General features: G+C 46.9%; 1 protein-coding gene across 2 annotated transcripts; it reads left to right on the forward strand.

Moving 5' to 3' along the window:
- Positions 1 to 255: 255 nt before the first annotated feature.
- Positions 256 to 14538, forward strand: LOC127301489 (glutamate receptor 2.9). Of its 2 annotated transcripts, none has more exons than XM_051331748.2 (4): positions 256 to 772; positions 10607 to 11862; positions 12397 to 13026; positions 13746 to 14538. In XM_051331748.2, exons 1-4 carry the CDS (start codon positions 493 to 495, stop codon positions 14316 to 14318), a joined length of 2739 nt encoding a protein of 912 aa, XP_051187708.1. In that variant the 5' UTR covers positions 256 to 492; the 3' UTR covers positions 14319 to 14538. The 2 variants fall into 2 exon arrangements, with proteins under 2 accessions (XP_051187708.1, XP_051187707.1); XM_051331747.2 differs by having other exon boundaries at positions 259 to 772; positions 12397 to 13098.
- The last annotated feature ends 5912 nt before the right edge of the window (positions 14539 to 20450 follow it).

Below are 20450 nucleotides of genomic sequence, written 5' to 3' on the forward strand. Positions count from 1 at the left end.
CGATCTGGTCTCGGCAACTTCATTTGACCGCACACTTCCATGTCGACGCAGACAGACATACGCCTTAGGATGCAATGCGTGGATTAGTATATTTTTCTGTCATTTTATTATCTCGCGGTAACGTCTGGATAACTGTTAGTCTTTCTGTCGGCATATCATTCTTGTACTTCTGGTTGATTTATCTGGCCACGCCATCGATCTCAGCCAAGCAAAAAGTACGACAAGTACTCGTACTCACGTAGAATTCCATCCATGGTTGGCAAACACGGCATCATTATCAGCCAGAAGAAACAGCCGGTTGAGTGTGAGTTTGGATGGAGGGAGGACGATGTGTAGCTGGTCGCTGGTCGCTGGTCAACGGCGCCCACACCATAACGGATAGGCTGCCTACGAACAAACGTGCGTGCAAAGGCAGCCAGGAAGCCTCAAGTGGAGATTTATCAAGGCATCCACTGCTTCATCAAACGCAGCAGCATCTTCAGGCATCGATCCATGACGGCAGCGACGCTCTCCGTCCTCCTGCTTCTCGTCGCCGGCGTTTACACCGTCACGGCGCAGGGCAGGGGTGGCGCGCCCGGAGCTCTGCGGCCGCAGGTGGTGGACGTGGGGGTGATCTTGGACAGGAAGACATGGGTGGGGAATATCAGCTGGACGTGCATCGAGCTGGCTATGGAGGACTTTTATGCTAGCCCTCGGCACGCTGGCTACAGCACCAGGCTGAAGCTCCACCTCAGGGACACCGGCCTCGACGCCGTCAGTGCCGCAGCCGCAGGTATCTACGCTTACTATTTTATTTTATTTGTAAATTTTCGTTTTCATTGCCTCAAAGCAAAATCACTACATGTAAAGGTGAATTGAGCTCATGTCCCAAACGCTTGGATGGTCCGAACAAGAGGTACTCAGAACAACTGATAAAAGCCTATATATGCTTAGAAAGTCCAGTTCTGTCGTCTGTCCTAGAAATCCTTTTTTTCCAACTGGTATCATTTCCCTTTCTATTAATTTTTTTTGATAAAATAAATATATTAATATCAGAAGATACCAATTACACCTAGTCTCTGTAACAATACACCGCCCTAATGGAAATACGGATGCACACAGCCAAAAAAGAGAAAAAAAACTAAGAAAAAAGAGTCCCGCCACATCATTCTAGCCCTAGCAACAACAATATAACCACCACCATGACAACACTTGAACTTTAGAGTCTTCAAAAGCAACGCCTCCAAGAAGTGAACGGTGCACCAGCACCGTCGTTGCCCGATCTTAGGTTTTCACCCTGAAGATTGTCCGCGCTTTCAAAACAATGCATTCAACAAGATCCTTACTAGGCACAATCAATTAAGGTCAGACCTTGGATAAAATCCTGAAAGGTAGGATTCTGAATTTCACCTGTGATGTTGTCCCAACTTACATACTGCTGCTGCAAGCCCAGAACACCAAGCATGTTCCTCACCAGCGCATAGACTTAGACCTCCATCGCTAGTACTCCAAATCTAGCCATCATGATATTCTCTACCTCTGACATCACCCAGGACCAAAATGGCGCTGTATGGCAAGAAAGAACAGAGGTCCGCGCCGCTCCCTCCGAAACCAAACGGTCAGAATAAACGCATGGGTGCACACGACCGAATACCACCCTGTCCAGCAAACTCCAGGCAATATGAGACTATTACATTAGCGGTGGTGCCTTCCGGAACTCAACACCCTGGCCAGATCGAGAAGGACATGCCTCAGGCAGGTCTTCATCTTTGCACAACAGCAACGCTAGGATCGCCACCTTTATTCAGGTCGTGCCCAACGCCGCCGACCATCCCAGGCTAGCCGAAGCAACACAGAGACACCAGGAAGACCTGGGCAATGCCCTGCAGCCAGCCGGCCCTCCACCAACGACAAATGGGATCACGGAGAGGGCAAAGAGAAGAACCTAGGGTTTTCACCCAATCAGCCCATCCCCCTGCACCTCTGCCGCCGCTAGAATCCGCCGCCGGAGGCAACCGCCACCGCCAAGCCACCAGCCCGCTCGAACCCATGTACCTGGACGATCCCATCTGAGACAGGGCGGCGAGGTTCAGAGCTAAGCCGCCGCCAGTGCCCGCCGCGGCCGTCACGAGATCCACCGCCAGACCAGACCTCCCGAAAGTGCCATGCCGCCATGGAGGAAGAAGGCCCCTCCCCCTCCCTCTGTGACGCGGGAGACGAATATCCGCCGTCGCCGGTGTCGCCCAGGCTTAGCCCGACGACCCCTGCCGGCGGTGGCGACGGAGGGAGGGGGTGGGGGAGGACCGAGGTGGCCGGCGGCTGGAGGTGCCCCGGCCCTCGGAGGGGGGGGGGAGAGGGGTGGGTTAGGGTTACCTTAAAATGGGGAGAATTTTACTTCTATTAATTGCTTAACGGAAATATTGTCTTATTGAAATAGCCACCAAAAGGGAAATAGAAAAAATGGGAAGAAAAGGGAAAGTTTTTGGCAGGAAAACCTACTGTATGGTCTCTGCATCGAAAACCATACTACGGAGCAAAAAAATCTACCGCTAGCTGCTAATAGTTCAACAAAACCAAAAGAAAACACAACACAACACAACTGTCACCACATCTACAGATCACCCTTTTGTGATCAACAACTGGCCTGGCACCGAAACAACCGAAACAGTCGCTGAAGAACTTGAAGCAACACTTCCCATGAAACTTGTCACGTCCGACGCCCTTGGCCATCAGCTGATCTACTCCGTTCCTGATCTTGTTCAGTGTCATACATACCTGCCCAATAACGAAGAAACGAGCACATGGAGAAAATAGTCACAACGGGAGCCCAGACAAACAGCGGTTATGCCTTGCCACAAACTGTTGGGGTATACAGAAGTTTTCATCACAAGTAATAAAAGAGATGGCATTTCCACCACAAAAGGACATGCAGGAGAACCAGACCATTTCCTTTTTGTTTTCAGATTAACCATAGTAAGAATAGCATTCTGGAAAAGTTGCCAAAGAAAAAATTTATCTTAAGAGGGAGTTTTGCCTTCCAAATCCACTTGTTGTTAGAGCCAGTAATATCATTTTCCATCAAAAGATAGAGGGATTTAGTAGAAAACCTTTTATTAGCATTCAGCTTCCACACACCACCGTCAGAAACAAGTGACCTGTCAATATTTAGAGAAAAATTGCTAATATAGTCCCATTGTTCTTGCAACACTAGATACAACCTACTTCGGAAAGGGGTAATCATGTTACAGCTCAGCACTTTCTCAAAAGTCCAGTCCTGGGCATGGCACAATCAAACAATAAGGGGTAAGATTCACACAAGGGAGCATTATATACCTAGGAGACCAGGACACACGCATGACATTTTATTATTTGTAAAGGTGACTGGAGCTCATATCTCAAACGATTGTCTAAACAAGGGGAACTCAAAATTCAGAAAATCCTAAGCTTCGAATCCACTGTCATGTATCAAAGATGGAGACATGAACATTGTTGGATAAAATACAACTCAATATCTAGGTGTTATGGAATTTACTCCAATATAAACTGGCATATACATGGTGTGATTTTTGGAAGAAACAAAATGAGAGAAAACTGGATGGCTATGTCCGAAATGTTATTCATAGGCTGTGCATCGGTGCATGGGTTTAGCAATTAGAGACTTCCGCATAATCTGGACCACAAAGTTACAAGCCCATCAGTGTGACACGGCGACTGCAAAAGGTGTCCAGCGGCGGCGGCGCTCGCCTTGCGGCTGCATATTTCTTTTAGGTGTCCAGTGTGGTCCGAGCTCCGCTGGTTGTGTCTTCCTTGATTCCTGCCTCTGCTCCTCCTGACACCACCATCCACGGCGCAGAGACAAGGTATTCCTGCTTCTCGTAGCACCAATCAATTTTAGAAATCCCTCGAATCGGAACTAGAATACCCTATCAATGTTCCATCTTTTAAGTTCGACCTTGAGTATGGCGAGTGTGGCGGTTTCCTACTTTCCTTATGTTCTGAACACAGTAGAACTAGAGCTGCTGAACGAAGTAACGAACATAGTATTCTATAACTTCTGTTTATTAGTTGGGGTCGCCCTTTTGGTTACTACTAGTAAAGGTGCACGTGCCACGCACGTCTAATATACCTTTAGCTAAATATATTAAAGACGTGAAACTTTAAATTGTTTCAACGTCCATGTCAGTTGACATGTACATGTAGATGTAGATTTCATCCCATCCCATGATTTATTCTCTAGCTAGTTCTCAAATTGTGAAAGTCTGTGGAGAACTGGAGTTACTAAGGCCGTAATGATCCTTGCTGAGCGAATGTCCCTTCGATCATACTTATAGTAAGATTTATTTTCTTTTTATATTAATGATGCTACTAATGAATCATGGAATAATTTTTCAATAGCCCCGAACATATCTTTCCTTTATTAAATCAAGGAATCCGGGAACACACATGTGCCAGCGAAAAAAAAGGTACTCCCAACGGGGGGAGTACATACATAACCATAACACATACACGTGTGTAATACTATATGAATTACAGTTTTCACCCCAACTACACCGTGAGGCCATTCTCAAGGAGCTCGAATCAAACAGGGCACTCTTACCTGGCAACCACGATGACAATCTTCAACACTGCGCTGCCCGTTCACCCTCCATGTCACTCCCGTTGACGATTGATGCATACAAGTAACTAAACCAAATTAAAATCATATAATGCTTCTCAGTCAACTCCAAGGATTGAATTCACATCATGTTTTCCACACAAAAATTATCAAACTACAAGGATTGAATTTATAAAAATATTACCTATCGATATAAATGGCACATATCATAGTAAGATGAATTTTCCTAAGAAGAAAATGGTTAGATAATAAAAGATGCCAAGCAGAGTAAAGTACATATATTTCATTGCTAGTAAGATAGCTTCATCTCCACAACTAAAAGCATGGTGGATGTGCAAAGATGTAGTCACATGGGATTGATTTGATACTGAAATCAGAAGCACTGATTTCATTTTGTCGGATGCATGTGGTACATAGAAAATGGAGGGCATACGAATTACAGTTAGCACATTAGTATAATGAAATTTCCTTTAAAATATTTATGGAAATAAATTGGAAATGTGAAATCAAATTGGAAGGTGGCCACCATTAGAAATCAATAGGTGAATAAGATATGCACATATGACATATCTCCACCTACCAAATTTATAGATAAGTTACTAATGCTAAGATGTGGTCTTTGGCCTGGCAAAGTGGCAATCCTCTCCACATGACATCTGTATAAATTATGTAAAGTGGTAGTAATTAGTAAATCCATCTAACTTAAGTTACTTCATCCGATTCATATTAATGGACTCAACTTTGTCTAGATATAGATGTATCTACTCAACAAACGGGTCTAGATACATTCGTATCTAGTCAAAGTTATGTCAATTAATTTAGATCGGAGGTAGTATAAGAACCTAAAGCAATCACTACATATATTAGGCTAATTGATAACACAAAATATGTTGTCATAAAAAATAACTTGAATAAGCTTGCAGGTAGAGAGGTGGTGTAGCTATGCAACCTAGAAAACCTTATTTGCAATTTTTTGGAATCGAGTTTCAATCAAATCCCTGATATTTTGGTTGATACACAATTTTTTACTGTAATATGTAGTAGCAATAAAAATTAACACATTACTCATTAAAGCAGCATGAACTGACGCACCACCACCACCAACAACAACAACAACAACCAAGTCTTTCAGTCCCAAACAAGTTGGGGTAGGCTAGAGTTGAAACCCATAAGATCTCGAAACCAAGTCATGGCCCCGGAACGTGGATAGCTAACTTCCACGCACCCCTATCCATGGCTAAATCTTTGTCGATATTCCAAACCTTCAGGTCTCTCTTAACGGACTCCTCCCATGTCAAGTTTGGTCTACCACGACCCCTCTTAACATTTTCATCACGCTTTATCCGTCCGCTATGCACTGGCGCTTCTGGAGGCCTCCGTTGGATATGTCCAAACCATCTGAGACGATGTTGGACCAGCTTCTCTTCAATCGGTGCTACCCCAACTCTCTCCCATATATCGTCGTTCCGTACCCGATCCTTTCTTGTGTGGCCACATATCCATCTCAACATGCGCATCTCCGCTACACTTAACTGTTGGATATGTCGTCTCTTCGTTGGCCAACACTCGGCGCCATACAACATCGCCGGTCGGATAGCTGTCCTATAAAACCTGCCTTTTAGCTTTTGTGGCACTCTCTTGTCACAGAGTACGCCCGAAGCTTGGCGCCACTTCATTCAACTAGCCTTGATTCGGTGGCCCACATCTTCATCGATATCGCCATCCTTCTGCAACATGGACCCCAAATATCGAAAAGTGTCTCTCTCCGGTACCACCTGCCCATCAAGGCTAACCTCTCCCTCCTCGTGCCTAGTAGAACTGAAACTGCACCTCATGTATTCAGTTTTAGTTCTACTAAGCCTAAAACCTTTCGACTCGAGGGTTCGCCTCCACAACTCTAACTTTCTATTAACCCCCGTTCGGCTATCATCGTCTATGAACTGACGCACCGAACATGGAAAATTATCGTCAGAGATAAGCGTAAAAACTAATTAAATGTGAGATATATTAGGATTACAGAAACCACTGATCGTCTAGTCTTGTATGCAAATAAGCCACAAGTTCAATTTAAGAAAACTTGTAGGATAACTATTTGAAGAGAGGGTGAGATAGATGAGTAGCATTCTATTCCATTCCATTCCATTCTGTCTGAGAGATATACATGAGCTAAAGAAATTACAAGCTAGCCCATGTCCATGCTCCAACGCGCAATGTAAATCTGAAATGGAAACTTTTGTTAACTTCTGTTCATCTACATCTATTTAACTTAAAAAGCTAAATTCTGAGCCTACATAAACCACTGGCTGCTTTCTTACTTCTGTGACCCCTGTTTGCTCGACCAATGGCTATAGGTATGGAAGCCAGTCTTCTATGCAAGTAAGCCACAAGTTTAATTTAGGAAAACTTGTAGGGCAAATATTTGAAGCAAGAGCGAGAGAGATGAGTAGCATTCTATTCCATTCCATTCCGTTTGAAAGATGTACATGAGTTAAAGAAAATACAAGCTCATGTCCATGCTCTAATGTGCACTGTATATCTGAAAAGGAAACAATATGAATATTGACGGACCTCTCGGCCTAAACCCCCAACCCTGCACACTACAGAGGCACCCCAAATTTCTTAGTTCTCTACCAAACCACAATCATACTTCCTCATTAGGTCACACACACGCACATGCTAGTAGCTCACCTGCATGTCATAATGCAAACAATATCAATGTAGACAAAGCAGCCATTTCCTTTCTCCAAAACAATACTCTCACAAATAGGATTCAGAAACTCCGGGCACTAACCTGAAATATTTGCATTAACCACATCAAACGGAATTAAACTTCAACACATGAGATGTAACTCAAAATATTTGTGCCAACCAGCAAAATAAGTCAATGTTTTCTTTGCCGATGTTATGCTCTAGCTCATCAACTTGGAAACTGACAAAGTGCAAACTCACACCAGAAGCAATTAGCTCATAAACTTGGAGGGACTTTTACAGAATGGAAGATACACATAACAGGCCCGCAAAAAATCAGCGACATTGACTGATATGCACATTAATCGGTGGGTCACTAAAGAGATACCATGGATAAGTTAATATTGAAGTGCTTTTCGGTGATGCATGACGGTAAAAGGTCCTGAGACTGATTTTTGTGCCTTTTCCCCCCGTCCCTCGGGTCGCTCCCCCGTGAGCGACTCCAGGGCGAAAAAACCCTAACCTCCCGTCCCTCCTCCTCCACCCTCCCCTCGCTGCCGCCGCCGGCGGGAGCCGCCGGGCAAAGCCCGGGCGGTGCCGGCGGCGGTGGCTCTTCTTCTACCCGGCGCAGGTCCTCCCCAGGCGGGGCTGGCGGTCAGGCGGCGGTGCACGGTGGACCTCACCCTCGGCGGCGGCGCTGCGTGGCGTCTGGCTGTGGAGGCGGCGGGTGATGCGCGGTGTGGCAGGTTCGTCTCGCGTCGGCGCAGGGCGGCGGGGCGTTGCGGTTCAGTGGCGGCGGCCGGGATCCACCGGCCCAGATCTGGGCCCAGGCGGGGCCCTTCTGGACTTGGGCGGGCCAGGCTGCTCCCGCTGGCGACGTCACCTGGAGCGGATGTGGTAGCACGGGGAGGAGCAGGACGGCAGCGACGGCGGCGGCCTATGTGCAGCAGCGTGGAGGCGGGGACTTTACGGGCCCAGCCTGGGCTCAGCCGGGCCTGAGGGGCCTGGTGTGTCCCTGCAACCGCGTCCGGTCGGCACCCGCTGGCGGCGGTGGAGGACGTCCTCCAGGTGGCTAGGCTGTTGCTGCCATCCGGACCCAAACCGTCTACCTCCATAGGCTCTCAGGCCACACGTTGGACCTGGCGACACCGGCAGAGCTCGCGGATGCCGGGGCAGCGGCCCCGGAAGGTGGACTGCACGGGCGGCTCGGCGGCGGGCGACGTGGCAGTGGTGATGGCCGTCTCTTCGGGCCACGAGGGTGGCGAGGAGTGGGCATCGGGAGCTCCTGGTGCTGGACACGCCTTGGTGTGCTCAGTGCCCAGATCGCGCGGTAGAAGCTCGGCTCGGGGGTGCCTGGTAGACTTAGGGACCAGTTGCGGTGAGGGTTGTTCCGGGCGAAAGCCCAGCGCTTTGGCGCCATCGACGGCGACGCCTGAGGGTGTCGTGACCCTCTTGAGGGCGTCGATGTGGCTTCCCTCTCCTCACTTGGGCTCCGGGTGAAAATCCTAGACCATTGTGGTCTTGGCAACGGCGGCGGCAGTGACGTCGTTACCTTCTTGGGGGCGTTGTCATGGAGCCCGGGTCTCCTTAGTCTCATGTCATCTTTGGTGGCAAGCTCGGTGCTTCTTAGTTTTCTAGTTTATCTCTGGTCTGCTTTGTAAGAGGGTTTCCTCATCACCTTGTATCGTTCGGCCGTTTGGCTTTATTTATAAAGCGGGGCGAAAGCCTATTTCGAGGAAAAGGTCCTGAGACTTGCAGTACAGAGAAGATAACTTATCTCAGGTTAGGATGACTTGACAAACTTAAGGCTGCTGCTTACCATAAAGCTATTTTACCAGCTGAGATCCTCTGCTCCTGGGACTTGTCATTGATGGTCTGTAAGAGTTTCAGTTCAATCAGAATAACAGAACTGATGCGCTTCAATTGCACATGAGACAACACATAAGCTGAAATATAAAAATTGGATGCAGAGAGGATGGCGGGGAACTGGAGCACGTCCTCCTGAGCTAGAATCGGAGCCGGACTGTAGGCAGTACCATTAGACCCGAACGGCGGGACGGTTACATCCTGAAATCGCTCCCTCAGCACGCAGTTGCGAGAAGGACTGTTGTGCAACCTGTTCGGATCATGTGATCGAGCTGGCGCCTGCGGCGGTGTGCAGATCTTCGGCTTCGAGCATGGAGGTTGCCGCCGCGGCGCGCAGATATTGTGGCGGTGGCATATGCAGCAGGTGGGGAACGCGTAGGGCGTCCTCTCCTGCGGGCACGACTGGGAATCCTAGATTGTGGGCGGCGTCGTGTGGCGGCGGGTGTAGGTCAGCTTGTCGTGGAGGCCCTAGCGTCACTCGTGGGACGGCGTCGTGCAGCTGCAGGCGTCGGCGGGCGCGGCTGGAGGGCAGGGGCGGAGCCGCGGAGGAGGCGATGGTTATGCGTTGTTTGGGGGATTGAACGGTTGAGTCGATTAATTAGCGAGGGATTAGTGCGTGGGTGGGCGTTGTCCGCTCCATCAAACACAGATAGATTCTGGAGCGTTGGATATTTTGATTGTACGGTCTAGATCGTTTGGATCAGCCCCTCTGGGTCTTTTAATAGTAGTAGATGAGCTAGAATCGGAGCCGGACTGTAGGCAGTACCATTAGACCCGAACGGCGGGACGGTTACATCCTGAAATCGCTCCCTCAGCACGCAGTTGCGAGAAGGACTGTTGTGCAACCTGTTCGGATCATGTGATCGAGCTGGCGCCTGCGGCGGTGTGCAGATCTTCGGCTTCGAGCATGGAGGTTGCCGCCGCGGCGCGCAGATATTGTGGCGGTGGCATATGCAGCAGGTGGGGAACGCGTAGGGCGTCCTCTCCTGCGGGCACGACTGGGAATCCTAGATTGTGGGCGGCGTCGTGTGGCAGCGGGTGTAGGTCAGCTTGTCGTGGAGGCCCTAGCGTCACTCGTGGGACGGCGTCGTGCAGCTGCAGGCGTCGGCGGGCGCGGCTGGAGGGCAGGGGCGGAGCCGCGGAGGAGGCGATGGTTATGCGTTGTTTGGGGGATTGAACGGTTGAGTCGATTAATTAGCGAGGGATTAGTGCGTGGGTGGGCGTTGTCCGCTCCATCAAACACAGATAGATTCTGGAGCGTTGGATATTTTGATTGTACGGTCTAGATCGTTTGGATCAGCCCCTCTGGGTCTTTTAATAGTAGTAGACTAGGGTAGGGTTAAATCCTACGTTGCGTGTTCAGTCTTTTCCAACGCGGATTTTATTCCAATTTAATCATGACTAACGAATGATATCCATTGCTGTGAAATATCTTTCTAAGTAATACCAACATTGCAGGGGTTGATCTACTGAAAAACGTCGGCGTGCGGGCGTTTGTTGGGCCGCAGACTGCAACTCAGGCTAAGTTCCTTGCGCATCTTGGGAACAAATCATCGGTTCCTATCATTTCATTCTCTGCAGATTGCCCGTCGCGATCGGGACTAACTCCATACTTCATCCGTACAGCGTGGAACGATTCCTCTCAAGCAGAAGCTATTGCTGCACTTGTTCAGAGATACAATTGGAGGGAAGTCATCCCTGTATTTGAGGATGACGATTCCAATATCAAATTCATTCCTGACCTTGTTGACGCCCTCAGACAAGTTGACACCCGTGTCTCGTACAGGTGCAAGATCCTTCCTTTAGATAAAGAGGATGATATCAAGAGAGCTATCTCGAGTTTAAGAGACCATTGGACAAGTGTATTTATTGTGCGTATGTCAAATACGTTAGCCCTAAAGTTTTTTCAGCTTGCTAAGGATGAAGGGATGATGGGTGAGGGCTTTGTCTGGATTACCGCATATGGCTTGACAGATATCTTTGATGTGGTTGGCTCTCCCGCTCTTGATTTGATGCAAGGAGTCCTTGGGGTGAAACCTCATGTTCAAGATACTATGGAACTTCAGAACTTTAGACAGAGATGGCGCAAGAAGTACCGATCAGAAAATCCAGGAACCTCATTAACTGAACCCACATTGTTTGGTCTCTATGCTTATGATACCATATGGGCCCTAGCATTAGCAGCAGAGGTGGCTGGATTTGTGAACTCAGACTTTGGGCTGCCTGTAAACAATGGGTCCACTGACTTTGACAGAATAGATACTTCAAGGTCTGCTAAAAAATTGCGAGATTCAATGTTGAAAGTTAATTTTTCGGGCATGAGCGGAAAATTTCAGATTAAAGGCATGCAGTTAGCATCAGTAAATTACACTATAATCAACATCGTTGGTCGGAAGGGAAGAGTGGTCGGTTTCTGGAATCCAGTGTCTGGCATCTCTAGTAGTTTATGGCCAGGTGACAGTGATACTCGACCTAGAGGTTGGATATTGCCATGGAATAAAACTCTTAAGATAGGCGTACCTGTGAAAGGTGGGTTTGGTGAATTTGTAAGATTTGAAGGTGAGCTCCTCCCCAAAGGGTTCTGCATCAATGTATTTGAGGAAGTAGTTGCCGATTTACCCTACAAACTACCATGTAGCTACCTTCCATTTGAAGATAGGATTGGAGAGAGTAATGGAACTATTGATGAACTTGTCTACAAAGTTTATCTTAAGGTATGTATGGACTCCTATTTGCTCCACTATGCATGTTGTCATATTTTTTTTTTTTTTTACTTTTCTACGATTACCTTGCTAGAGAGTTGTTACAAACATTATACTCCTCTACTAGGGAGTTAACTCGCGACAGTGTGTGCATTTAACTAGATCTGCATCAATATACACGGTCCTGAATATTCAAGCAGAAAGCAGAGAGCTGTTTATTAGTTTAATCAACTAGTAAGTAATTAATGACCACCACCAATCAGCAAAAGCATAAAATTCCTCCATTAAAGGATTTTTTTTTCTCGTGAATAACTGTGCGTGCAAAAATAAAAACAGAAAATAGAAGTCATTACACACAAAAGCACATAAACACAGAACCGGAAATATAATAGCTATTACACTCCATTTTTAGACCAATTCTTTTAATTGCTTAGCTTCCCAAGATGATTAATAGTTTATCCAGACTGTATATTTATATTGCATAAAAATTCTAAAGTAGCCTCTACTGAAAACTTTATCAACTGACTTTATATCTGTTCCTGGCAGGAATTCGATGCGGTGATAGGTGATGTAACAATCTTGGTTAACCGTTCTTTATATGCGGACTTCACTCTTCCTTATACAGAGTCAGGGGTGCGCATGCTGGTTCCAGTCCTAGACCGGAGAAAGAAAACAGCATGGACATTCCTAAAGCCTTTGAAAACTGACCTATGGTTAGGAACTGGGGCTTTTGTTGTCTTCACTGGTTTTGTAGTATGGTGTATTGAGCGAAATGAACAATTCAAAGGTCACCCAGCCAGTCAAATTGGATCGGTCTTCTACTTTATCTTCTCAACACTTGTGTTCGCTCATAGGGAGGGGATGGTTCACAACTTATCAAGAATTGTAGTAATTGTTTGGCTTTTTGTGGTGCTGATATTGCAGCAGAGTTACACTGCAAGTTTAAGCTCAATTCTGACAGTTGAACAACTTCAGCCAACAGTCACCAGTTTAGAAGAAGTTATCAGTAAAGGGAGCCATGTCGGCTACCTCAATGGTTCATTCTTGCCTGAGCTTTTGAGAAGTTTGAAAATTGATGATTCAAAGATGATTGCCTTCGACTCTCCTGAGGAATACAATGAAGCCTTATCAACTGGAAAAGTCGCCGTCATTGTTGATGAGATACCATACCTTAAGGTGTTCCTTAAAAACTATTGCCACAACTACACTATGATTGGACCAACCTACAAGTTCGATGGATTTGGTTATGTGAGTACCATTTTTCAGCAGTTGTACGGTAGTACATTCTGGATCTGCAAAATCCTAGAAAATGAATCATATCCCAGCTATTTTGTTGTAGCATCTCCTAAACATAATAAAAAAAAGTTATTCCTAAATTTGTCAGACCTGAGCAAGCTAAAGTAAATACGGATGCAGGATTAGATTGATTTTGTCAAGAATTGCATCTCTCAAACAAAACAGAAAAAAACTTATTCCTGAATTTGTCAGATCTGAACTAGGTAAAGGAAGACGGATGCATGATTAGATTGATTTTGTCAAGAATTGCATTATCATGTTCCGCAAAAAGTGGTGCCATATTATTGGGTTTTATTGGTAAGTAGAAGGCTTGCATACTCCTTGAATTAGTGAATAACGGGATAAATCTACTTGATCAGTCTAATTTATTTGAATTTACTTTTTATTAGACTAAACTATCTGAAGTTCATTCAGTATTATCATTATGAATGCTAGCCTCATCTTACCAAGGACTTGTACAGTTGTACTGTGATTAAAATAACTGCCTCAGCGTTATTTTGGGTTGGTATAGATGATACAATAACTTGCTCAGCGTTATGCGAGGCTTGTATTTACCACCGACGCCTTTTCTGATACTTATTTGTGTGCTTCTTCTGCAGGCATTCCCTCGAGGCTCTCCTCTCACACCTGATATTTCGAGGGGGATACTGAAACTTGAATCAAATGGCAGAATGGTGGAGCTACAAAAAGCTTTGTATGGCGATAAGTCATGCCCAGACAAAGATAACTTCCAAACTTCAAGCAGCCTTACATTGCGCAGCTTTCAGGGGTTGTTCATCATCTCCGGGGCATGTTCAGTTCTGGCATTAACACTGCACGCTGTCAGAACCATTTATAGTAGTCCACATGGATCGAGCAGTGCAAGTACTCAGAGTTTATGGCGTAGATGGCTTGCCATTCTATCTAAGGTCTTCCACAAGGGTGGTAGTCCTTCTACTACTCCAGATAATGGTGAGCCCACAACGCCTATTGATAGTACAGGTGATACAGGAAGCCCTCCCGAAGGAGAACATGCTGATGCAGGACCTTTGTCATCTCCACCCATGCGGGGTTACAGTGGAAGACACATTTTGTCTACCAATTGGAGTTCAATGCGTCGGAGGCAGATACAATCTTGTAATGAAATACACGGTGACTTCATTGCGGAACCGGAGGTAGATAGATCGTTGTGAAGGCTTGCTGTCTTAGCTCTAGATTTATGTTGATGTTTAGTTCTTTTGAATGCATAGCTTTATGCAACACATTGCCACATTGGCAACTAATTAAATTTCTGAAGATCAAACAATTATCATGCTTGTGATTCTGAAAAAAATGTACTTGGTAGCATGGATGCATGTTGATTCCTGCATCCCCAAAATGCCATCAAATTATCAAATGTTTTTCGTGTTGTAACTTTGTAAGATGCCCATGTGATACTGTTTTCTAGGCTGTTAGTTTGTTAGCTCATGAACTTTTTCCTAGTTTTTTAGCACTGTCACTTCATGCATGTTTGTTGATAGTAACTGAGGATGCACTTACTAGCCGTGATAGGAACCATAATGAAATATCACCTTTTATAATTCAATGGACCGGCAGATTATGCAGAGAACGCCTGGTATTAAATTGATGACGTGAGCACAAGTTCATGCATAGGAGTTGTCGTTGTGTACGGTACTCCGGTGAGGGGTGCCTCACGGAGGGGAGAGAGATGGGGAGCCATGGGGCGAGGAGTCACCGGGACAGTGATATACGAGTTACCCAGCTTCATAAACCTCACGACTGTGGCAACAAGTGCAAGATTACAATGAGTTGTGTCGTGCCTCTAGAGCTCCCTAAATCCGACTTATAAAGGCGCTCGGATCTAGAGTTAAATGGCAGAGATCCAACCGGATACGAGTAGGTCTAAGCTACGCTAAGTTATCTTGTTGTCTACGTCAAGGATCAACCTTTACTATGGGCTGGATCCGAGTACTTCTCTCCAGGCTGGCATCCTCCATCTTGATTCAACTGAGCTGTCCGGTTGGTCCATAGGCCTCACCACCATATATGAGCCACCCGAGCGTGCAGAAATTAGAACCCCGTCGTGGTATACCTAGTTCACATATCCACAACATGGGTCAAATCAACTGATATCATCCTATCTAAATCCATATGTATAGTGGTTCTGCATTGACGATACACTCATAGCAAGCCAATTCTTCAGAAAAGAAGCTACTCAACTAGCAATACATATTCGAAGAATGGAATTGAAGAAGGCAAAATAGTCTAAGATAACGCTGCAGTTGTCTCGCGCCTAGACTATGGGATTGTTAGATTATTAGGCAATTTACGTGTGAGATTAATTACCGAAAACAACATAACAGATGCACAAGCATACTTAACCACACACATCAGACTAAGCACATGCATCAGCTGAATATGGAAAAAGTAGCAGTGCAAGGTAGGAGAGAAAAGGCACGTACATCGCGACCGGGAAGGTCGCACCAGCAGCAGCACCACCACCATGAGAATTGTTGATGTCGCCCATGGTGTAGTCGGATCTGTCGATGAAGCAGTCGAACCGGCAAAGAAGAGCACGAACAGCAGCGAGCAGCCGCGCCGAGACGCTCCCCAAAAACCTTTTCGCCCGTCTCTCGGTGTAGGATCTCAACGGATGGAGTTTCAGAGGCCTGCTCTCCCGGACGGCTGTGCACGCAGTCGCCGGGATGGGGAAGATTAGAGAGTAGCGCAGCAAAAGGAACTTCGTGAGAGAGACGGACTAGAGAGTTCTGGGAGCTACGTACTCCAGATCTGATATGTCTCCTGGTATAGCCTGGGAGGAGAGCCGACCGACCGCATTGCCACGCGTAGGAAGCCAGGGACACATGCACATGCAGGTCGATACGTACCCAACTCAGTTGGTGCACCAAGCAAAAATTTAGGCTTCCTTGAGTGTGTCTCGAACTCGAACTCGAGTCACGAAACGCGACGTGCGTGTGTGCGTGACGAGACGAGCCGAGCCGAGGCGGGGCGGGCAGAGGAGGAGGAGTGTGCAAGGGCTCCTTCTATTCTCACTCACTTGGAAGGACTAGAACAGCAGCCCTTATATACCACTCCAACTCTCTCTCAACTAGCAATGTGGACTAAACTTTGTCCCCCAAGGCTGTCCCAAGCTGCCAACGTGATGGGCCTTGAGATTTCAGGAATTGTAAACTACATGGGCTGCCTTACTGGACTGCAGCCCATCTACATTCAACAATCCCCCACCAGATCTCATATGCACATCAGATGACACATTATTTCCATTCACTGTTTAATATACCTGCACTTCAGTGGAGACTGTTAAGTTGAACTTCCACCTAGACAAGGAGCTACGCTTGACTACAACTGAACAATGGACTATGCCTTGAATTGTCAGTCTTTGTGCAGCAAGTTTCACTCAATGACGGCACGGTACTAGGCTACCATAGCCTTCCCCTCGGGTGGAGCTTATAAGTCATACTCCTCGGCCCTTCATGAGCTTACTAGAGATTCACTCAAATCTCCCACACTATGACCAGTAGTGTCACTGGTATAGGTGTGTTTTTCAAAGATCGCCATGTAGGACAGCGTCTTCGCTCATCAAGAGCCGCTCAGATCACATTAAGACATTGTCAGCCTGCCTTACAGTAACTATGAGAGAATTGCATTGATGGCGCGTGAAGCACACGTCCGTTAGGAACCCCAAGAGGAAGGTGTGATGCCTACAGCAACAAGTTTCCCTCAGTAAGAAACCAAGGTTATCGAACCATTAGGAGATGAAGGCCACGTGAAGGTTGTTGGTGAAGGAGTGTAGTGCGGCGCAACACCAGGGATTCCGGCACCAACATGGAACCTACACAACACAATCACAATACTTTGCCCCAACTTAACAGTGAGGTTGTCAATCTCACCGGCTTGCCGAAAACAAAGGATTAAACGTATGGTGTGGAGAATGATGTTTGTTTGCGATGAACAACAGAGAACAGAGATTGCAGTAGATTATATTTCAGATGTAAAAGAATGGACCGGGGCACTAGTGGTGTCTCTCCAATAAGATAAATAGCATGTTGGGTGAACAAATTACAGTTGGGCAATTGACAAATAGAGATGCACATACATATATCATGATGACTACTATGAGATTTAATTAGGGCATTACAACAAAGAACATAGACCGCTATCCAGCATGCATCTATGCCTAAAAAGTCCACCTTCGGGTTAGCATCCGCACCCCTTCCAGTATTAAGTTGCAAACAACAGACAATTGCATTAAGTACTACGCATAATGTAATCAACACAAATATCCTTAGACAAAGCATCGATGTTTTATCCCTAGTGGCAACAGCACATCCACAACCTTAGAACTTTACATCACATCGTCCCAGATTCAATGGAGGCATGAACCCACTATCGAGCATAAATACTCCCTCTTGGAGTTACAAGTATCAACTTGGCCAGAGTCTCTACTAGCAACGGAGAGCATGCAAGAACATAAACAACACATATATGATAGATTGATAATCAACTTGACATAGTATTCAATATTCATCAGATCCCAACAAACACAACATGTAGCATTACAAATAGACGATCTTGATCATGATAGGCAGCTCACAAGATCTAAACATGATAGCACAAGAGGAGAAGACAACCATCTAGCTACTGCTATGGACCCATATTCCAAGGATGAACTACTCACGCATCAGTCCGGAGGTGGGCATGGTGATGTAGAGCCCTCCGGTGATGATTCCCCTCTCCGGCAGGGTGCCGGAGGCGATCTCCTGAATCCCCCGAGATGGGATTGGCGGCGGCGTCACAGTAAATTTTCTCGTATCGTGGCTCTCGGTAATAGGGTTTTCGCGATGGAGAGAATATATAGGCGAAGGGGCATAGTCGGGAGGCGCCCGAGGGGCCCACCCCATAGGGCGGCGCGCCCAAGGGTGGGGCCGCGCCCCCCTAGGGTGTGGCCGCCTCGTCGCCCCTCTTCGTCTCCTCTTCGGACTTCTGGAAGGTTCCGTGCAAAATAAGACCGTGGGCTTTTGTTTCGTCCAATTCCGAGAATATTTCCTGTGCAGGATTTCTGAAACCAAAAACAGCAGAAAACATGAACTGGCGCTTCGGCATCTTGTTAATAGGTTAGTGCCAGAAAATGCATCAAAATGATATAAAATGTATATAAAACATGTGAGTATTGTCATAAAACTAGCATGGAACATAAGAAATTATAGATACGTTTGAGACGTATCAAGCATCCCCAAGCTTAGTTCCTACTCGCCCTCGAGTAGGTAAACGATAACAAGGATAATTTCTCAAGTGACATGCTACTATCATAATCTTGATCAATACTATTGTAAAGCATATGAAATGAATGAAGTGATTCGAAGCAATAGTAAAGATAATGACTAAACAACTGAATCATATAGCAAAGACTTTACATGAATAGTATTTTCAAGACAAGTATCAATAAGTCTTGCATAAGAGTTAACTCATCAAGCAATAGATTCTTAATAGAAGGTTTTGAAGCAACACAAAGGATAATTAAGTTTCAGCAATTGCTTTCAACTTGTAACATGTGTATCTCATGGATAGTTGTCAACATAAAGCAATATAACAAGTGCAATAAGTAAACATGTAAGAATCAATGTACACGGTTGACACAAGTGTTTGCTTCTAAGATAGAAAGAAGTAGGTAAACTGACTCAATATAAAGTAAAAGAAAGGCCCTTCACAGAGGGAAGCATTGATTACTCATGTGCTAGAGCTTTTTATTTTGAAAACATGGAAACAATTTTGTCAACGGTAGTAATAATTCATATGTGTTATGCATAAAACCTCTTATAAGTTGCAAGCCTCATGCATCGAATACCAATAGTGCCCGCACCTTGTCCTAATTAGCTCGGATTTCCATGGATTATCATTGCATTACATATGTTTCAACCAAGTGTCACAAAGGGGTACCTCTATGCCACCTGTACAAAGGTCCAAGGAGATAGATCGCATTTGATTTCTCAGTTTTGATAGATCTCAACTTGAGGACATCCATACCGGGACAACATAGAAAACAGATAATGGACTCCTCTTTAATGCTTAAGCATTCAACAACAGATAATATTCTCATAAGAGATTGAGGTTTAATGTCCAAACTGAAACTTCCACCATGATACATGGCTTTGGTTGGCGGCCCAATGTTCTTCTCTAACAATATGCATACTCAAACCATGAGAGTGGTTTTGGTGTTCAGGGAGGTACGTGCGCACCCCCTAGATACCGTTGATTTGCTTTTAGATTCGCGGAGTGCTAACGGAGATAAAACGGGCTGTGAAATCCCAATCCCGCGATTCCGCCCGCGAGCCTGGGCCTCGCCGCCGTGGACCGCCCTTGCTCCGGCAACGTAGCCGACGTAGCCGCCCCAGAGAGCTGCCTCCTCCTCGTTCTACTTCGCGCCGCCATCTCGCCCCGGCCGGACTTGCCGACGGCCCGCGCCAGGAGTTTCCAGACATGCGCGCACAGCGCCACGAAGCGCAAGGTGCGGCGGCCGCCCACCGAGGCTGCCCTCTGAAGCTCCACGAGGTCGGCCGCAGGGCTGCTCGAGGGCGTCGAGCTCCGCCCCTCCGTTGTCTCTGTGAATCGTTTTTCTCCGATGAGCGGTAACGGGCGCTGTGGTTCAGCGCTTGATTGCTGTTGTCCGCAGGCGAAGTAAGAAGTGGAGGCGATTACGAGCGGTAGTAGGTGGGGTTGGAGACGCGAGGAGGGGCTCGGCTGATTCCTCTCCCAAATCAACTCGTTTCCTCTCCCAAATCGAACACGAAGACGCGAGGAGGGGCTCGGCTGATTCCCAAATCGAACACGGCTCTGGTTGGAAATCCTTGATGCGGCGCTAGAGCTCGGCGGCCTCGATGGATCCCTTGGTGCGGCTGATGAAGCGGAGCCCCTTGACCGCGCGCTTGGCGCCAGCGCGGGACCGATTGACCCGGGCCTGGATGCATCGCCGCTCGCGGGCCGCCATGGCGACCTCGCGCTGCAGCTCGCCATGCGTGGGCGCACGGGGGGGGGGGGGGAGGGCGCCGGCGACGGGGACCGGGCGGCTCAGGGGTGCGCGACTGGATGGCGGCGGCGCCGTAGAGCGTGGTGCTGGTTGGCGGCTTGCTATCCCTCCCCGTACCATTAGCTACTCAGGTTACTGCTCTCTGGAGCTCCACGAAGAAGCAGGTCCTTATCCCCTTGATGGCCATTGACCGCTCCTCTCATCCCGCTAATCTTCGGGCCGGAGAATGGAGATGGTGACAGACGACTCAGTTCCTGATATGGGCGTGCTTGTCGGCGGC

Source organism: Lolium perenne, chromosome 5, assembly GCF_019359855.2.
Source record: "Lolium perenne isolate Kyuss_39 chromosome 5, Kyuss_2.0, whole genome shotgun sequence".
NCBI classification, from domain to species: Eukaryota; Viridiplantae; Streptophyta; class Magnoliopsida; order Poales; family Poaceae; genus Lolium; species Lolium perenne.

Bases quoted from the DNA above. Each gene is read 5' to 3' on its own strand.
- LOC127301489 (XM_051331747.2), top strand. From the start codon at position 493: ATGACGGCAGCGACGCTCTCCGTCCTCCTGCTTCTCGTCGCCGGCGTT. The intron at 773-10,606 runs GTATCTACGCTT...CCAACATTGCAG, and splicing joins CGTCAGTGCCGCAGCCGCAG to GGGTTGATCTACTGAAAAAC. The intron at 11,863-12,396 runs GTATGTATGGAC...TGTTCCTGGCAG, and splicing joins TCTACAAAGTTTATCTTAAG to GAATTCGATGCGGTGATAGG.